Source organism: Primulina huaijiensis, chromosome 3, assembly GCF_012295235.1.
Source record: "Primulina huaijiensis isolate GDHJ02 chromosome 3, ASM1229523v2, whole genome shotgun sequence".
Classification (NCBI taxonomy): Eukaryota; Viridiplantae; Streptophyta; class Magnoliopsida; order Lamiales; family Gesneriaceae; genus Primulina; species Primulina huaijiensis.
This window is the reverse complement of record NC_133308.1, coordinates 1442553-1462026: the sequence shown is the minus strand read 5'-3', so window position 1 is coordinate 1462026 and position 19474 is coordinate 1442553. Positions and strand designations below refer to the sequence as shown.

At 33.0% G+C, this 19474-nt stretch overlaps 1 protein-coding gene across 2 annotated transcripts; it reads left to right on the top strand.

Moving 5' to 3' along the window:
- The first annotated feature begins 8569 nt into the window (after positions 1-8569).
- On the top strand, positions 8570-18273 carry LOC140972879 (protein LEO1 homolog). Of its 2 annotated transcripts, XM_073435343.1 has the most exons (12): positions 8570-8866; positions 10303-10625; positions 10833-10959; positions 11071-11256; positions 12185-12361; positions 13974-14105; positions 14300-14479; positions 14571-14702; positions 14862-14963; positions 15069-15308; positions 17346-17511; positions 18011-18273. In XM_073435343.1, the coding sequence occupies exons 1-11, from the start codon at positions 8741-8743 to the stop codon at positions 17475-17477; spliced, it is 1857 nt and encodes a 618-aa protein (XP_073291444.1). In that variant the 5' UTR covers positions 8570-8740; the 3' UTR covers positions 17478-17511; positions 18011-18273. The 2 variants fall into 2 exon arrangements, with proteins under 2 accessions (XP_073291444.1, XP_073291443.1); XM_073435342.1 differs by lacking the exon at positions 18011-18273 and having other exon boundaries at positions 8591-8866; positions 17346-17516.
- Positions 18274-19474: the final 1201 nt, after the last annotated feature.

Sequence of the window (19474 nt, the reverse complement as noted above, 5' to 3'; positions counted from 1 at the left end):
AAGGACTTAAAAGTCAATTCAATTATATATTTTTGAATTAATATTAATAATTAATTAAAATCTATTAATTAATGAAATACTTAAAAGACAAATCACAATTCTAAAAACATTGCCTCTTTTATATAGGTAATAACTTTAATAATTAATTAAAATCTATAAATTAATGAAAGACTTAAAAAGTTAAATCACAATTCTAAAAACATTGATTTTTTTATATTGGTAATAAATTATATAGGTAATAGATATTTATGTATAATAGATAGGTAATAAAAATCAATAGATTATATATTTTTCAAATTAAATTCCATTAATATATAGGTAATAGAAAAAATAAATTATATATGTAATAGAAATAAATAGATTATATATTCTTGAATTAATATTAATAATTAATTAATTCTATAAATTAATAATGAAGGACTTAAAAGTTAATTCACAATTCTAAAAAGATTGACTCTTTTATATAGGTAATAGATAATTCTATAAATTAATAATGAAGGACTTAAAAAGTCAATTCACAATTCTAAAAAGATTGACTATTTTATATAGGTAAAAGATATATAGGTAATAGAAATAAATAGATTATATATTCTTGAATTAATATTAATAATTAATTAATTCTATAAATTAATAATGAAGGACTTAAAAGTCAATTCACAATTCTAAAAAGATTGGCTCTTTTATATAGGTAATAGAGTAATAGATAAATAAATAATTCAAAATTTTTATTTTCTTGTCTCCTCGCTCAACTTCTCTTCACGCATCCAACGACAATCGAATCTGGTTTTTGAAATATATCGATTTTCTTGATTGTTTCCCTATTTTTTTCGTGTTTGAAGTTGGAGTTTATGTTCTTTTATACATTTTTGACGTATCGATGTTGGTTTTCTGAAAAGTATCATATTTATGTTGAATCTGGTTTTTGAAAAATAATTTTGAGGGGTGTTTTTCTTAAAAATTCTTACGCGGTTAGAAATAATAAACTCAACACAATTTAATTAAAACACACGATTGAGAATTACCGGCTCTGATACCATTGTTGGATCATCGTGTTCTCGCACCCAAGACGCAACGGAAATTTAAAATTTTTATTCTTGGGCGTCGTGTGTTTACAAACATTCATAGAGCGTTTAGAATTTTTTCTTTGCGTTCTTAATGCTGGACTCCAAACTATTCCGGTGTTTAGATGGATATAGTCCTTTTTGTAAATCCCTACGAACGACTCTTCTAAATTGATCGCCTAATTGGGTCCACGATCAGAAAATAAATTCCTTGTTTGGATTGCACTAGTAATTCCAAACAATTTAGGAGACTGTAGTCTCCGAATTTCCAAAATCCGAAGACGTTGCAGCGACAGCGGCGCAACGTGGAAGAACAAAAGACGATCGAATTATTTTCCCTCAACAAGGGTGATGGCCGAATTTTGCAACAAGAATTGGAGAGGATTTGAGTGAATTGTATGCAATTTTTCATCACTGGATAATGAGCCCTAATGTTGTATATATATAGTGAGACTTTTAATCTAATTAGGAGGCACTCTCCTATAAAGACTATGCATATATCATTATATTAAAACCCACATATAATTAATATATAATGTATTTATTAACTTTTAATAATACATGATATAAAAATATTATATACACATATTTTATATCACCTTATAAAATATATACGTGTATATGTATATTAAATTAAATAATTATTATTTAATTTATAAATTAAATCTTTGGTTAATTTAATTCTAGACTCCACTAGAACTTTTATGGGAATTTGTACATGTTAGTAGTCACCATACGAGCACCAACATTTAATTGGTAAATTCCAAATTCACTAAATAAATGATTCCGAACTCATTATAACCTCGATCGACGATCCGAGAGCGCCGATGTACCAATGATACAAGTCTTGTTCATATAATAAAAATCGAAAATTTCGAAGGTCAAAATTTTCACTTACCATATTGGGCAGATGCCAGTTTTAGTGACTCAAAACAAGGCAGTTTCACTCTCCTTCCTTATTTAACAATCATGCTAACTTCCATTTCTTTCATCCTATGTAATCAGCTCATAAACTATTTTATAAGCTTCCGGTTTGATCTCCATCAAACTATAGTCGCCAAATTCCAACTCCTTGAAATTTGACTATCTCAACGGGAACACAAACTCCGATACTTGACCATCAATGGTTCAAAGATATAACTCGTCGTGGGTTAACATCTTCATGTGATTCATAATAACATTTATTCTTGTTTGAGTTTACCCTAGTTGACCTCATTTTTTACATCAATTCCTTGATCAAGAATGTTAGAACTCATTTTTGATTGCACCCATCAGATCATGGTAAGAGCGTCTAGTAGCGTCGTCCCATGATCCCCTAGGTATCATTGATAGTGCCTGCAAGAACCTTTAGTCATGATTAGCGTACAGTACGGTCCCTTCAACACTTATATCACAGTCGAATCTGCAACCATTGGTGTATCGAGAGTTGCATATGAATTCGACAACGATGCGATTTATCTTTGAGTACTAATAGTATCATGGTATGTACAACTAAGAAAATACCTTTTTCCTAAAGCACATTTCTTGCTCTGGCTAGAGACTCATTACACTATTAACTAATCAGATCACATAGGATATCTTAACCCGTAGGCGAACGATGAATCCCCGACTAAAATGCATTTGCTCCTACGTATTTTGAAACTACATCCAACCTCGCCACCTGATGACCTTCGATGGAGTCGATAAACGGATCAAATTTCATGCTAGTACGTATAGCCCCTACATTGTCCCGGGTCAAAGGACTAATGATGTACAACCATAACTGCGGGCTATTCCACTCGATAAGTGAGAACCACTTGGACAGTCCGAGGGAGGTTGTTCAATGCATCATCATATGATCACACATCCGTGTGAATGGACATCTCCATGCCCTTGTCAATGAAACATGTCGTTTACATCACAAATGATATATCGAGCTCGAGCGATCTTTATCCTTGTTTTAGGCTGGTGATTCGACTAAGAACCTGTTTAGAATATACGGTAAACTTCCTAATGAGTTCCATGATCTTACGTTACGACGCAGACCTCATGATACTTATTGTATATCCAAGGACTTTATCTATGCAGCCTGCATGGGTATACAGATAAAGTATAATGCTATAATCAAATAAAATCGTAAAATATTATTAAAATTAAGATTGTTTTACATTTGAATCAATAAAAGGCCTAGCCACATGTTGGCTTGCCGGACACCTACTCTAACAACTAGATATTTTAGAGAAGGAAAAAAAAACATTAAAAATATACAACATACTTTACGTATGTTATGCTCTTGCTTATTACACCTCTAACACTTTGTCACACGATGTTCAACTTGAAAAAAAATCCTAATAATTATTCTACGCTCTAGTTGACTATGCATTATAGGAGCACCGGTTGATTCACTTTCGTCATTATAATACATGTAAGACACCTATGTAACTTTCCCAATACATTTGAATCTTAAAATATTTATCACAAAACTATACAACGACAATGAATTCGATTCTATACAAGCACAAGAATGTAACATCTTTTGTTTTCTCAGGAGCTTTATAGAAGCAAACTGTTACCATCTTACATAGATATGGTAAGTGAAATGCATGGTCCACGCTAAGAAAATATTGAATCCATAACTCACGACGAGACATATTTCATATTGTATATATTTTTCAAAGTAATTAAATAAATTAACGATCAGTTCATCATTGATCTGTAAAGAAGAAAATGTACATATTAGTCTACAACGTTGTGTTATTGGTGAATGGTTGGGGAAGCTGTAGTGTTAGATAAAGTTAGAAACTTTGTTTTTACGAAAAATGATATTTGTCGATAATTTATGATTTAGATAAATTTGGAGATATATGGTTAAAGAAAAGTTGTTTTAAAAGGGTAAAAAATAAATGAATTAAAATGAGGAGGTCATATTTCAAATCAGGAGTCAATATACTTGTCTTTGGAAACAAGATCGGAAATGAAATTGATCATCTTATGCCTTACATAACACAGTATTACCATATTTTATGTCAACGGCATACAAATGCTCCAAGAGGAATGATGATTTGTATTTCTTCAATCTCATGTTACTTTATTTAATTTTTTGATTCAAAAACTTTTGTTTAGAACTGTATGAACGAATTCTTTGCCTCCACTTAACTTCTTTTTGGAGAGTAATGTATCAACAGGACATGCATTTATAGCTCTTGGGAAACTATTTTCTAGGTAACAGTTGTGAGTCATATGGTCAATGCTTGCAACTCCATGAGGTGTTACAATAGATAGACTAGCAGCAGCCCATTACCGAGGATAGCAATGATAGTGGTGACTATGGTGGAATACCTGTTTTTACCTTCTGGTCAATTGCTCTGTTTGGTATGTGTATTTTTGAAACTTTAATTCTCATTCAGTTTTTATGTCTACTTATTGTATCAGGACACCGATACTTGCCTGAAACTTATTCTGATAATCTTTGGTCGATTTAGTCGAACAAACTGTGTGTATTAGTAATTCTCATAACTCAGTGTGTCTCATTTTGATTGAGCATGCCTCTCTCCTAGCTCTAGGGCACCCATTCATCTTAGTATGTGTTGAGTTGGAGGACTTTACTCGGTACTGACCTTCAAATTGAATGGCAATTCTCGGTGATTTTTAAACAGCTATGAGTATCCGATGTGTAACTTGAATTCATTACTAATGGACAGAAAACTTCCTTTGATATAAAAATATAAACCATTTCTCTACTGTCGAACCTTTTACAAGGTGGAAGGTAGGTAGTTAATGGTTCAGCTAAGAATTCACAGCATTGACACCTTGATAATCTGTTGGTACATGCTGGAACACTCTTTTTGCTCCTGTTAGATCGATTTGCGAAAAATATGTAAATCGAGGAACAAACTATCACTGGATTCCTATAGATGGTTTCCATTTTCTGGCATATGATGGGTTTAGTGATCTAAAAAGCGGGAGGCGGGTGGCGATACACCGTTAAACGCTTAGGCGTTTTTTTTTACTTAAATATCTAATTATTCTTGTTCATCTCCAATAATTCTTCAATATCGGATTCAAACTCAAAATCAATTACATATCCTCCTCGATATCCGATATAAATTGATTGAAAAATATATCGAAAAATAATTTTTTTTAAAAAAAAATAAAAAAATTCTATATATTACGTTATGCGATCGCATAGAGAGATCTAAAAATTTGGGGTGGTGACGATCGTCCAATGCTTAACCGGTGGTTTTTAGAACACCGTGAGTAAATTTACGCACTGAGGGATGAGATTTGATTTGTGTCTTGGAATTTTCGGATGGAATTGAGTCTGATTACAAAGGATTTGATGTAAAATTGAATTGTTTTCTTGTGGTATCATTTTATTTCTGACTTCGATGTTTTGATGACTTTTAAGATTGAGTGTCAGTTTAGTAGTAACCTTTTGATTGATAAAATCGTTTTACTCAGTCGAGACTAGAATGACTGTTGATATTGAAATTATATTTAAAATTTGTAAAAGAAAAGTTCATAATCATTTTTTAAAATATTTACAAAAAAACATTTATGTAGCTGATTAACTCGCAAACTAAGAACAACATTGTGATTTTCTTCGGGGCTATTCATTTGGGATTGTAAAGCATACCGACAAAATGAAATTAGTATATAATATATTTGAATCTTTGTCTATTTTTGCAATCATTTTGACCTTTGACTATTGTTTTAAGGGAAAAAAAAAAGATACTTTTTTCTTTTTACTAAACTAACCTTCTTAAATAAATTTATCTTGTTTTCTTAATACTATAAAATATTCTTAATCTTTGAATGATTAAATAGTAATAGGAATAAACTCAAAATATTTTCATGTTTATAGTTTTGTAATTCTAGATTTATATCGAGTCATGGACAACCTGGGTTTCTTGATGTGTTTTTATATGATTTTCCTAAAATAGGCTTACATAATTAATCAACATAAATATTTGGATTTCTTACCTCAATTTTCCAATTCATCTAATTAATATACCAAATGATACCGTCCAAAAAAAAAAAAACAAATGATATTTAAACTTTTAACAAAAGTATAATAGTACGTTAAATATTTTTATATTGTATTAATTATTATGAAAAAAATAAAACAAAATTGCAATACACTTTATAAAAATAAAATTTTACTTTATATTAAATTTAATACCAAAATTGCTAGTATTATCTAACAAGATATATNATCAACAAAAAATCATCTGTATGAGCACACATCTATACTATATTATTAAGTTTGAGGCACTTAGAGTAACTAACTTTTGGTGTCATGGTCTGTTTTAATAATTTTACATATTAATTAAATGTTAAAATTTTAATGCAAGTTACATGTAGTTCAATGGATAAAGTCTTTTTCATGTATTAAGTTATATGTGGCGCCCCAAACCCCGTCACGTAATCATACAACATGTGACGTCATATGCATAAAAATTTACTTTTCAACGACATAATAATATAATGCATATACGACAAAATAGTGCAATCACCACACTATCTACGTCAATGCAGCAGAAACAGTATAATAAATACACACATACAACTCAAGTAAGACAATAAATTATACTGTCTCTATCTACTATCAACTACAGGACTGTTTGACCAGACACACCTAGTCCTTCACCACTATCCTGTCTCACAGCAGAGTCATGTAACATGTCCAACAGAAACAGTCCCCAAAGGATGAGCATACACAACAATCATCATCGTAATACATAACAATTATATTATCAACAATATAAAATATAACTGGAATGATAACAAAAATACTTCATTCGCTGTCTCTGGACAATCAAACCACCAACGATATCAACGTCATCACTTCCATACTACTGCAACAACAACATCGACGATACGTCGCACCCCAACACCGCCGACAGCAATATCGCCGAACGAATAACCTCAACGATACGTCGCACCCCTACCCCGACGACAACAATATCGTTGAACGAATAACATCAACGATACGTCGCACCCCACCACCGGCGACAGCAATATCGTCGAACGAACAACATCAACGAGACGTCTCCCAACAAACGACAGCCAACAATATCAACGATAATAAACAACAATATATATAATATCAAATCACCCAATACCAGTGATTTATTATCGTTCAACGCAATAATATTCATCAATACTAAACAATAACAACATATGCTCGTACGTCAATACGTACCTGATAATCGAGTATATATATAATATGGCTATTTCTTTGATCCTGAGGCTTGTGTTGTATCTAAATAATTCAAGTAAAATTATCAGATCATTGTCACCGTATCAACACAATCATAACAGTCTCAATATATAACATCAAATAACCCAATAACACTAATTTAACAAAATATAAAACTCGATTATAAATTCTTATCTTTCAACAATTTAATATTCTGGTGTATATAATTCACAATACTATCATCAAATACACCCAAATAAATTAACTTCAAATAATATGCTATTTTACAACATCCGTCAAATTACGAAAACTTTATATCAACGTGTAGCCTATTCTTCGTAAACTCCTAATATACAATCAGAATTAATAACAACTAACAAACCACTTTCCAATCTCAATCCAACGATTAAAAATCTCTAATTATAATAAATTAGGAATAATTCAAAATAACATCACTATAATCTTCTCTACTTCGTTAAAATCATACACTATTCAACTATCTTCAATTTCAGTATGATTTAACAATTTATCGGATTTATTCCAGAAATCGACGAATTTCAAACATCACCGAAACTATAAAATTTATACCTCAAATCGAAGATTTCGTGTCAACGATCCCAAAACTGAAGTCAGTTCGTCGATTGGATAAATCGATAAATCGCAAGATCGAAAAGAAAAATCAAAACCCTTTCTTATCTTCTTATCTTACCTCTCGTTTTCTCACGGTAAGAATGAAGATTCATTCATTCTTTCACGTAATTCCATTTTTATCTTTTTTTATTTATTAATATTATATTATATTTATTAAATATAATATTTAATATTTTAACATCGGTATATCTCTTTGGACCAGTCAAACGATCAAAGTTTCCAAAGCTCAAAACATGAAACTTCTATATCTTTGAGTTTTCTACGATATATCCAAATTTCAAATCATTTGGACTTCATATGACCAACATATGTCATATTTCATTTTTCAAAAATCGTTAATTATTTAATAATATCACATTATTAAATCAATAATTTGTGAAATTTACCTCAGACATTACATTATAAGTTAAATTCTTATTGGAATCATTTTTATATTTTTTTTCTATTTATTTTTTAATTTAGATGTCAAAAGTAAAGCGTAGCTTTTCACTATTTCTTATAATTATATTTTGATCTTCATTTAAATATAAATCAAATGAATTATAAAAAAAAATATTATACAAACACCTCTCACTATTTCTTATAATTATATTTTGATCTTCATTTAAATATAAATCAAATAAATTATAAAAAAAATATTATACATACACGCAACAAGTTGGTCGTGCTCTACTTGAAAACGGGAACGGTGCATGTAGCAAGACTTTGTTTTGATTTGGTTAATGGAAACGAACTTGTAATCAACACCTATTCCCTTCACGAATCTGCGTTCTGCCACCCTCCTTTCTCCGAACGCCCTATTTCACACACACGAAGCACAGAGAAACACTCTCGAATTCGTATAACAATGGTGGGCGAAGAGAAGCGGCATCAGATGATGCAAAACCTGTTCGGTGACCAGTCAGAAGAAGAGGAAGAAGAGGAGGAGATCGAATCCGAGCACGAATCTAATCGACAGCCTGATTATGTTTCCGTGAGGATTTTATTGTATTTTTTTTGTCCAATTTACTCAATTGTTTTCTTTTCTTTCCTGTTAAACTGGAAAAAAGTTTCAAATTTAAAATAATTAAAACGCGAAAGTGTCTTTGGCTGAATTACTCTATTTTACTGAAATTGATTTGTCAATGCTATTATGGGATGCGAGAATCGGCCTTCCTCGTGTATGGGGGTCTGAAAGTTTAAACCTAATTCCCTATTTATTTACGGCGAACCGTTACCTGGATGCCGACTACTGTCTGCTTGTTGCCGCACAGGGTGGGCCTAACAGTGGAAGGTAGGGCAGTAGACCTGTATGGTAAAACTCAAGGCGTAAATCATGAAAACACAAGTTTTTCCTGCAAAAGTTTTTTGATTTTATGATAAAAATTGCATATTGTAGCCTAGTTTTGCCTTTCATTATTATTTTAGTTCTGGCCCTGCTTGCAAGAGTGTCCATTTTTTGGTGTGGAATGATTCTGGTCATTATTCTTTTCGAAAATCCACTTGCAAACATTTATGTAACTTTTTCTGCATCTTTTAGATCAGCTGTTGATTCAAAAGATATTAGTTTTGGATGTACATGTATGAGATTAAGCATGTACGATTTGTAATGTTATGGTCGAATTTCAGGTGAGTTTTTCTAACATATACATTGAGGATGCTATTCATGCAAGAATCTAAGTTATATTTTTGCTAATCAAATTCAATCTACAGTTTCCTTTTTTACCATCTCCAAAATTCTGCTCCCACTCTGTCCATGTCCTGATTAAACCTTATGCAAATCTGTTACAACTCAATATAAGAAATCGTACATACATAGTTATCTTTATTTTACTCTCTGTTGGTCTGTGTTAACTGAGATTTCCTTGAATCTAGAATTTCTTTAACATTTTTAATCCATAAATTGATGACACAAAAGTATGTTGCTATTTCCCATGTGTATGAGTTTTCTAATCTGACTGCCTTGGAAGATGTGTAAATAATTGAACTTCAATGTTTGTTCTTTTTAAAAATTATTGTAGTAAATGTTTGGGGCCATTATTAAAGAACTCTCGAAGAAGATCTCAGAATTCTGTCTGGTTCATAATTGATTAATATAATTTATGAAATATAATATTATTAATCAATTTCTATTTCACAGTATATCATATTACTTTAATAGTCACAACATAACTTATTGTTTGATAATTCTATCATACATAGCACACAACCATATACCATTACTTGTAATGGTCAAAAGGTAAAATTATAATTCATCTTGTACTTGTAATTTTAATCCAAATCCGAATTTGTCAAATCAAACATATTATTCCATCAGTTATTATTTCATTTCCAATCTAGTTATTTCAATAGTCCCAGAATAATTTATTCGTATATAGTCGTATCTCTTGAACCGAATGCAACATATTGTGATATTAGTTTAATTTTTAGGATGAAGTAGACGGAATACCTAAAGGCGGAGGTGAAGGCCAGGGGGAGGCAGAAATTGAGAGTGAGGGTGAACCTCAAGATCTTGATCGTTTACATACAGAGAGTGAGGGTGAGAGAGACCAGAGCTCTCAAGAAGTTGAACTAGGCAATCAAAAGGAAGAAAGTGAAGATCGGTATTCGGAGAGCGATGAAAAGGAGCAATATGGCCAACGAGGTGTAACAAGCAGAAGACGTGATGCAGTTGATAGTGGATCAGAAAGATCTGCAGAGAATCATTTTGCTGCTAATGAGGACGATGAAGAGAATATGGCCCAGAGTCCCAGGTCTCTTACTCATTGTCTACAAGCTCACTACTTTACAAATTTTTGTCGTTTATTATTTGGTTTTCCCTTCTGCATAAACTGGATTATAAACAATGCATTTCCTCTCACATGCTTTGAATGTTTCGAAACTGAGTTATTGTATCATTTCTTCAGTGCGATATTTTATATGGATGTATTCAAGGGTCTGAATTTAATGGCTTGGTGCAGATCACTTGGTGACGAGAAAAGTGATCAATTTTTACACTCTGCACCAGAGATACGTGATGTTTTTGGGGACTCTGAAGACGAAGAACAAGCAGAATATGAAGTTCGGAATCAGATTGAAGAAGGAAATGTTAGTACGAGAACTCATTTTGAAACTGTATTCTTTGTTCATATATAAAGAGGCACTTTAATTATAAATAATATACAGATGAAATGATTCATGCACTTTCCCTTGATATAGCTATCACCTGTGGACGAAGAGGAAAATTATGAGGGAGAGCTTAGGCCGGAGGATATGATACCTGATGAAGATGCACCATATGATTCTGAAGAGGATCATACCGATGCTAAACCTAAGGAAAAACCGGTTGGCCCCCCACTGGAGTTGGAGATTCCTCTACGCCATCCTCCAGCAGAATCAGACAAGGTTTACTTATAGTTTTCTTTCCACTGGAAGCTGCTACAGTTTGGAATGAACGAAATTATTTTTAGAAATCATGATTGGGATCTAATATTATTGAAGTTACACTTACGGAGTCCAGTATTTCTGTCTATCCTCATTACCAGTTGGTTTATATATTGATAGTTCGAATCATTTCATGGGGCATCTACTTCTTCAAGAAGAACCAAGACATTTTGTTGAATTTGTGTTGAAAAAGATGTGATGAGTCATATAGATTCTTCTGAAGCATTTACTTGAGCTATTGGATTCAATCAGCGTGTAAATTATTCAATTTGTGCATTCTGTCATAACTTAGGCTGGATGTGTCCTTGAAATTATGTAGAACTTAACGAAGACATTGATGTAACCGAAATGACATATCGAGAACTGTGGAACTTTTGATACTAGTATGAAGGTAGGAAAGATAAATCACATTGGACTTTTGCTTAGAGTAACGGATATCATGTAAGAAGACAATATCAAAGCGGGGGTCAGTTGTTTGTCTATTTTGAAGGCACCACTTTTCCTATGACAACTGTTAACAATCCATCATACTCACTTTAATTTCAGCACTCTATGATTTATGTCAAGTCCTCGAGATATGATCTGCTTAAAGTTGGCTTTTCTCCGGGTCTTCCCAATAATGAAGAACCTAAACTTGTTCACATTGCCCCCATGCAAACCCAAACTATATTGTTTAGTTTTCAATTAAATATAGTGTCTCTTTTCATTAGAAATTGGATAGCATTCTCATACAAAATTTATGGTTAGGTTGGTTTCACTTTGATTTTTATTTCTGTAATTACTGATCTGGAGGTGATGTTGGTTCTAGTTTACCTGGACAATTTAGTAATAAACTCTAGGTATTAAATACATAGTTGCAGAAATAGTAATGACGATTCTACTATTGCAGATGAATATGATCAAAGTCTCAAATATTATGGGCATAGATTATAAACCTTTTGATCCCAAAACATTTGTTGAAGAAGATTTTTACGAGACTGATGATTCAGGATCGAGAAAGAGGATACGTTTGGAAAATAATGTTGTTCGTTGGAGGAAGTTCAAAAAACCTGATGGCTCCTTATCTGTAAGTAAATCCTTCAACGCTTTTTAGTTGTTCCCATTTGAAACATGTGCACATGAAATTGATGTTGTCAACGGTCAATACTGAGGCGCAAGGCGCAAGGCGAGGCGCGCGCCTTACCGAAGCAAGGCGCACATTATTTATTTTTTAAAAAAATATATTTATCTTAGAATAATATATTAATATATTAAAATATGAAATAATTAAGTCACGACGTCACACAAAACAACAAATAATTAATAAGTTCATTATAATAAGTAACATGATTAAAATTCTTCGATCATCCAAATCAAGTTCATCTTCTTCCATCGAATCATCAGAGTCCCTATAACTGATACCTGAGCTTTCTTCAATAAATGGTTCTTGGCCTTTCTCTTATTCACGCTGTCACGTTGGCTTCTGTAATTCTGTTGCAGTCTGCACACTTCTGCGCTTGTCGCCTCATGATATTTAATTTGTTAACTGGGCTGCTAGGGTTTAAGGTTGGGTTGGGCGGCCTTTTACATTTTAAGTTAATATTAAAAAAAAAACAGAGAAGTTGCATTTGAATTTAAAAAAAAAAGGCAATCTCAGGCGTGCCTAAGGCACGCCCGAGAGCCCTTCCAAGGCGAGCCGAGGCGTGTGCCTGGGCTCGCCTTTGTAAATCATTGCGCCCGGGATTTCCCGAGGCGCAATGCCCGCGCCTGGTAGCGCCTCTCGCCTTGAGGCGAGAGGCGCTCGCCTTTGACAACTATGCATCCGAGGAAAAAAATTAGTAACTCTGAATCCTATGAATCTCAAATGCTTTCATCTAGCAAGAATTTAAAAATCAATTATACTGATTTATAAACAAGTTTAAAAGAAAGAAAAGGAATTGAAGAGAGAGCCATTTTATACCATTCTGGTATGCCAATTATAAAGTTGTGATGCGATTGAATATTTGAATGTTGGTTAAAAGTCCTTATAATTATTGGAGAACAATACAAAAGTAACAAGTACAAAAATTAGTGAAAAATAAAGGTACCTACCTTTTTTTATGGTTCACATTTTGCCCGATGTAAACAAGAAGCACAAAATGTATAATATTCAAAATACTAAGAGGCTACAAGGCCCGAGCACCTGGCAGTGAAATAAGCATGTTGATAAGACAGTGTAGAACAAAAACATCTTTTTTCTATTCTGATTAGTAATATCTTCTTTTTTAAAGAAAAATTGTGTATGTGTGTGAGTTCTGTTTTTTATTTCACAATGGAGAATGTAGAAATATTTTTCAAGACTTACAAGTTGAAGGCCAAGGAGATTATTTGGAAGGTAGAGCCTGCAAATTAAAACAAAATATAAATCAAGTAAATCTCGATAGTTTGTTGATTACTTAAATAAAATAGAGTCAGGTGGCTTTATTTTTTAACGTAACCATAGACTTGTGAATTGGTGATTTAGTAATTGACAAAACTACACAGGATACCTTCACAAATAATTTTGAACAGCAATATTGCAAATATATGAGCTCTGTTCATTATTTTATCTTGGATATGAATGTTTTTCGTATTTGAATTGCATTAACAATAATGTTGCTATATGTTTGAATTCAGTTGATTGTTGTTATGATTTCGTGATAGAGTGATTATCTGTGTAGATGGAAAGCAATGCTAGATTTGTGGAGTGGTCAGATGGCAGCCTACAGTTGCTTATTGGAAATGAAGTGCTTGATATATCTAAGCAGGATGCTCAACACGAACAAGCACATCTTTTCCTTAGGCATGGAAAGGCAAGATTTTCATTTCTCTTGGCTTATTGTGCGTTGTCTCTTTATTATACCAATAATGTAATACTGGCGAAGCTATCGACAAAAACTTTAATAGGTGCACAGGTCCAGATGGATGGTATCTTATTTTCATTAGATATATTAAATTTTTTTAAGCATAATGCTGAGCCTTCTGTTGATTGACAATTCTTTTTCAGGGCATTCTCCAATCCCAGGGGAGTATTTCATCAAAAATGAGGTCTATGCCTTCATCGTTATCCTCTAATTCTCATCGTTTATTGACTGCTCTCGTTGATTCGAGACACAAAAAGGTTTACAAAGTCAAGAACTGCATCACTGAGATTGATCCAGAGAGGGAGAAGGAGCAAAAAGAGAAGGTATATTTAAATAAACATCTGATGTACTTAGCTTTCAGCGTCAGATGAATGGCAAATATTAAGTATTACTTTGTTGTGTGGGTCTTTTTAGGCCGTTAGTCAATCAATCAAAGCTAGTGAACTTCTTAACCGGAAGAAGGAGAAGGTGAATCGTAAATATACACAACCTGCCCGCAGGGAACGTCAACTTTCACCTGGTTTTCTGGAGGATGCACTTGATGAGGTTAGAATTTAGAGCATCTTTTCTGGAAATGAGCTTACTTTTGTTGTTATTGTTTTGCCATATCATGAATGCCTAATCAAACCTACTTACCTCCCAATCTTATTGTGAAATAATTCTCGTTTCTGAAATTAGTTTCTGTATCATTCTTTCCGTCGTTAGGAGGACGGACGAGATTATTATGATTCAAGGAAACACCGTCGCTTTGAGGAAGACCTTGAATTGGAAGCACGTGCAGAGAAGCGCATTATAAATGCTAAGAAGGTTAGCCAATCTGACATGAGTAATATGAGCAGTCCTACCCCATTACCTTTAATCACTCTATTTAATGTTATCATTTAATCTTGATTTTAACACTATTAAATTCAGGGCCCAAAAGGTATACCTCATAAGTCGGCATTTCCAGCTGCTAAATCATCTCGACGACCAGTGGATTTCTCTGAAAGTGAGAAGGAGGAATCTGAGTATGAGACTGAAGGGGAAGAAGATGAAGATTCTCCATTACATAGAAGGGGTGAAGAAGCAGAACAGGATTATGCCGAAGAAGAGGAAGAACATGAACAAGGAGAGGAGGAAGAGAATTACGTTGAATCCGAAGAAGAGGCTGAGGTAAGGGAAAGTTCTTTTCATGATAATTTTTTTTGCTTTAGCCTTCATATGTGGATGCAATATGGCACAAAATTTGAAATAGTTTTTGTTTCTCTTTTAGGGCTCTTCACCAAGTTGGCCCATAGTAAATTTCATTTATACGTATGATATCCTGAGGATAAACTCATATCTGTGGTATCTGCTAATTTGTGAGGGTTGCTTCAATATTGGTTAGACATATATGCCATCTATAAGTTCGGTCTTTCATATTAATTGGATGGCTGTTTCTTCTAGTATTTTTTAAAGAACATAATATGAACTTCTGTAGTACGATACAAGACTATCTATTGCTTTCTAGAATTTGACGGTGGAATTCAGGTTCTTAAAAAGTCCGTAATCGAATATATTGTTCTTTTCATGAGGCATATCGCATGGGTTTGGAAAATTCATGGAATTTGTAAACCAGTTGACCAATTTCACAGAGGATCCTGACTAAATGTATAGTTTGAGTTGAACCTGATTGAATATACTAATGGTGAAGAAACTCCATGTATCAACCGTTAAAATATTCTTTTTCTCAGAGATCTTAGGTGATGCAATGACAAAGGACTGATTGGATTAAAAAAACAGGCTATCTGTTTCATGTCGTGGACTATGAGCTAAATGGGTTGAACTTCAATAAAATAATTAATCTTGAGCTGCTAACTAATATATCACCTAAATTTCTTTTAATTTGAAAATAACCAATATGTACAGTGGTACTTCTTCAAAATGGATCAACCTTGAAATTAAACACTGTTACTCATAAGTTAGTAATTTGTTTCCAAGTTTTTTAATATTAAGATACCTGACCCTCTAAATAATTGTTGTAGTGTGACAATAGCATTCCGTTATACCATTATAAATTTCCATTTGTCATCATGATACACCTTACCCATCCATTGTTACCGCGGTGATACTCATACCTGATATTAGTTGTTGTGAGCCTGATTTTTGAAATTTCCATTTTGTGACTTGCATAGTTGTCAAAAGAGCGCCTCAGGTGCAGCCCTCTGTGAGTGCATACATCCTACGCGCACTGTCATCACCAGAGGTGTGTGCCAAGGGAAGAGGCACATGCCTCTGAGAGTAGGCCCAAGGCAAGGCCTGGGTCTCTGTGAGACTGCTATTTTTTTTATTTGGGCTTGAAATATTTTATTATTATGATTTTTATTTATATAATAATATATTTTGGATTTCGTTTACCATATTACTACAACAGATGGCCGGGAATGGCAACTTCAGCTAGTTGTATTTTGCAATCTCTAGGTATTTTAGTTTAATTTGTACTCTTTTATTTCATTCTCTTGTATATGTTAGTAAATGTTTACCATTTACATTTAAATCTAATAGTCTCGGAAATTTGTTATTTTTTAATTACACTTTTTGCAAATCATTTTGGTTTTATCGGAGATTGATCTTAAGGGAAAAAGTCTTAAGATTATTTTTTTTGTGAAATATGTAGCTTCTTTGATATATGTAATTTTTTTTTTTCATTTTTAATCCTGCTGCACCTCACATTTAAAAGGTATGTGCCTTGCTTCATACCTGGAGCTCCAAGACCTTACGGGACCTTGGTGCATGTCGTGCGATTAATAGTTATGGCGACTTATAAATTTGTAGTTTTCCTATTTTAGACAAGTTAAAAATAGATTAGATCTTTACAAAATAATTTTTTTTGCACTATTAAAAATATTTTGGTAACCATTTACAGAAAAATTAAGCAGAAAGTTTAACTTTACACCAGAGTTTTACTGTTTGTGGTAGGAGGAAGATGGTGACTAATTGAAGTCATTTTCTGTTGAATTTTTTTTAAAAAGCTTTTATACGCACTGATACATTGTTTTTGTTGATATCCATGGGATATCGCTTGGTTGAGATTATGCTGCACCTGGTAAGAACTGGCTGTTTTGTACTAGGTGCATACGCTTTGCCATATTGCTTACAGTTTTTGATTGGGCTACCCACCCCTGCAGTGATAGGTCATTATCTTTCTTGTTTGACATTATTATTTACCAGGAGGCTGAGCAGGTCAATGGTTCTGGAGGCAGCCTTAAAAGGAAGGACATTGAGTCTGAAGAAGACTCTCCTCCAAGGAAGGCTACAACCCATCGGCGAATGAAAATGGTTTATGACAGCGATGAGGAATAATACGAGTTTAAACTCTGCAAGAAAAGACAACACGGTTAGTTTTTTCTGCTAGACGTGGTCTTACTATTTTAAAAAGGCTTTCTTTAGTGCGACACTTAGATGTTATCTTTTCCGTTTCTACGAGTTTCTGGGACCTGCTGATTAGATTTGATTGTGCTCATTCAACAATTTACTATTTATGAGTTTTGCAGAAAATATATACAGTGCAATATATAGTTGCATGAGGAAATGCACTCTCAAAACACTTACATATGCTTGAACGCATAATTGATGAGCAATTTTATGCTGGTTTGGTTTTTTCTTTCGAAATGCATCGGAACTATTAATGTGCCTGATATAAACACCACGAAATTAGAAGTTAAACTAGGACACTGGTAGTTATAGATGTCCTACACTTATAACAGATGTTGCCTTCTACTATAATTTATAAATTAAGAGTGGATTAGTTCTGAATTTCAATTGTTCTTTTACTTTTTTATTTTATTTATACTTTGGTGCCTTTTTCATGGTCTAAATTTTTCATTCTGCTGCAGATAAGACAGTCCTCAATTGTCCCATGGAAAATTGCGTGCCGATTTTCTGTACCACCATCCATGTAATCCTTGATGAATATCAGTAATTATCAAGTTTATTCAAATTTTGCTTGTAGTTGGGGTATTAATATGTATATGATCCGTGGCATAAGTAAAACAGTTTTATCATTTTATGAGTTCCCGTTGATAAACATTCTGCAATATGATTCGGATCTGAAAAAAAATAGCCTGATGAATCACGTCGCCAAATTTATTTCTGTAGAATCTTAATTTGGATATCATGTCATGACATATATGCGCCTCTACGTGAAGGGAGCGGTGTTCGACACCATTAATTTGAAAATCTTTGTAGATGAGGGAAGTCTGTTCTGCGCTCGCCACCTTTGGGGTAACTCCAGGTTGAAAATGTATCTGCATCATACACAATAACTTGGTTGTGTAAAAAATGTGCTACTTTTAAACTCGATAACGCTTAGAGTTCAGTTCCTGTTCTGAACCCATTACCAATATGAGAAATGATAGAGGTAAGGACCATATGGTTGGTAAACAAGTCCGAATATAGAATTGTGTTTCTATACCTTGAGGCACAGCAGAGAACAACGTGTATTTTCGTTTTCCTAAAAAAATCGAGCTAGCCGAAACTATTTCGTTAAAATCAAGTAAACATAAGATTAAACTGATTGAAATGAAAATGATCATGATAATCGCTTTAACTAGATAAGAACATACGTGAAAGGCAACTCTCCTAAGTCTGGTCCATTTTATTTTGTTGTGCTTGGTCTATTTATGTTACAATAACGGTTTGCAAAACAGTTAACCGGAACAAGTTACCGAGTTGACTTGATTCGGTCAATTGGTTTGGTAGGATAACAAATTTTGATTTCAAACATGCTCGACCTCTCAATTGTCATTTGCTAATGATAATTGATATGGTATTTTTAGGTTGTGTTTAGATTTATGTATTTTGAACCGCACAGGTTGAGATAAATATCACCTTTGAATATTTGTGATATTGTTGTAAAGATATCATGAAATTTGGGTTCAAAAGAAAAATGTAACATGAAATTTTCTAATAACTAGACATAGCTAATAGAAGATCCACGTATGTTAATATCATAAAGAAGACATGTTAGAGAGTTGGTCGTGATAACTAGCTCTGCACCTCAGGCTAACATATATTTCTCCCCCAAACAATAACATATCGACTTTGAAAAATATTTGTTCTACAAATTTTGGCAATCTAAATCAAACTTTTAATCTATCATATACCATAACGTTCTATTGCTACGATTTAATTGATGGAAATCCCCAAGTGTTCAAAAAAACAAATAGACTAATAAATTATTTTCTCCATATCGACCTCAACCCAATCTATCACATTTTAGAAAATATTTCGATGCTCAAATAATTTGGCTTAATAGCCATTTTGATCATAGAAATATTGATTATATATGCTTGATAGAG

Coding starts and splice junctions, on each gene's coding strand:
- LOC140972879 (XM_073435343.1), top strand. CDS start 8,741: ATGGTGGGCGAAGAGAAGCGGCATCAGATGATGCAAAACCTGTTCGGT. Junction 8,867..10,302: donor GACAGCCTGATTATGTTTCC/GTGAGGATTTTA, acceptor TTTAATTTTTAG/GATGAAGTAGACGGAATACC. Junction 14,964..15,068: donor GCATTATAAATGCTAAGAAG/GTTAGCCAATCT, acceptor TATTAAATTCAG/GGCCCAAAAGGTATACCTCA.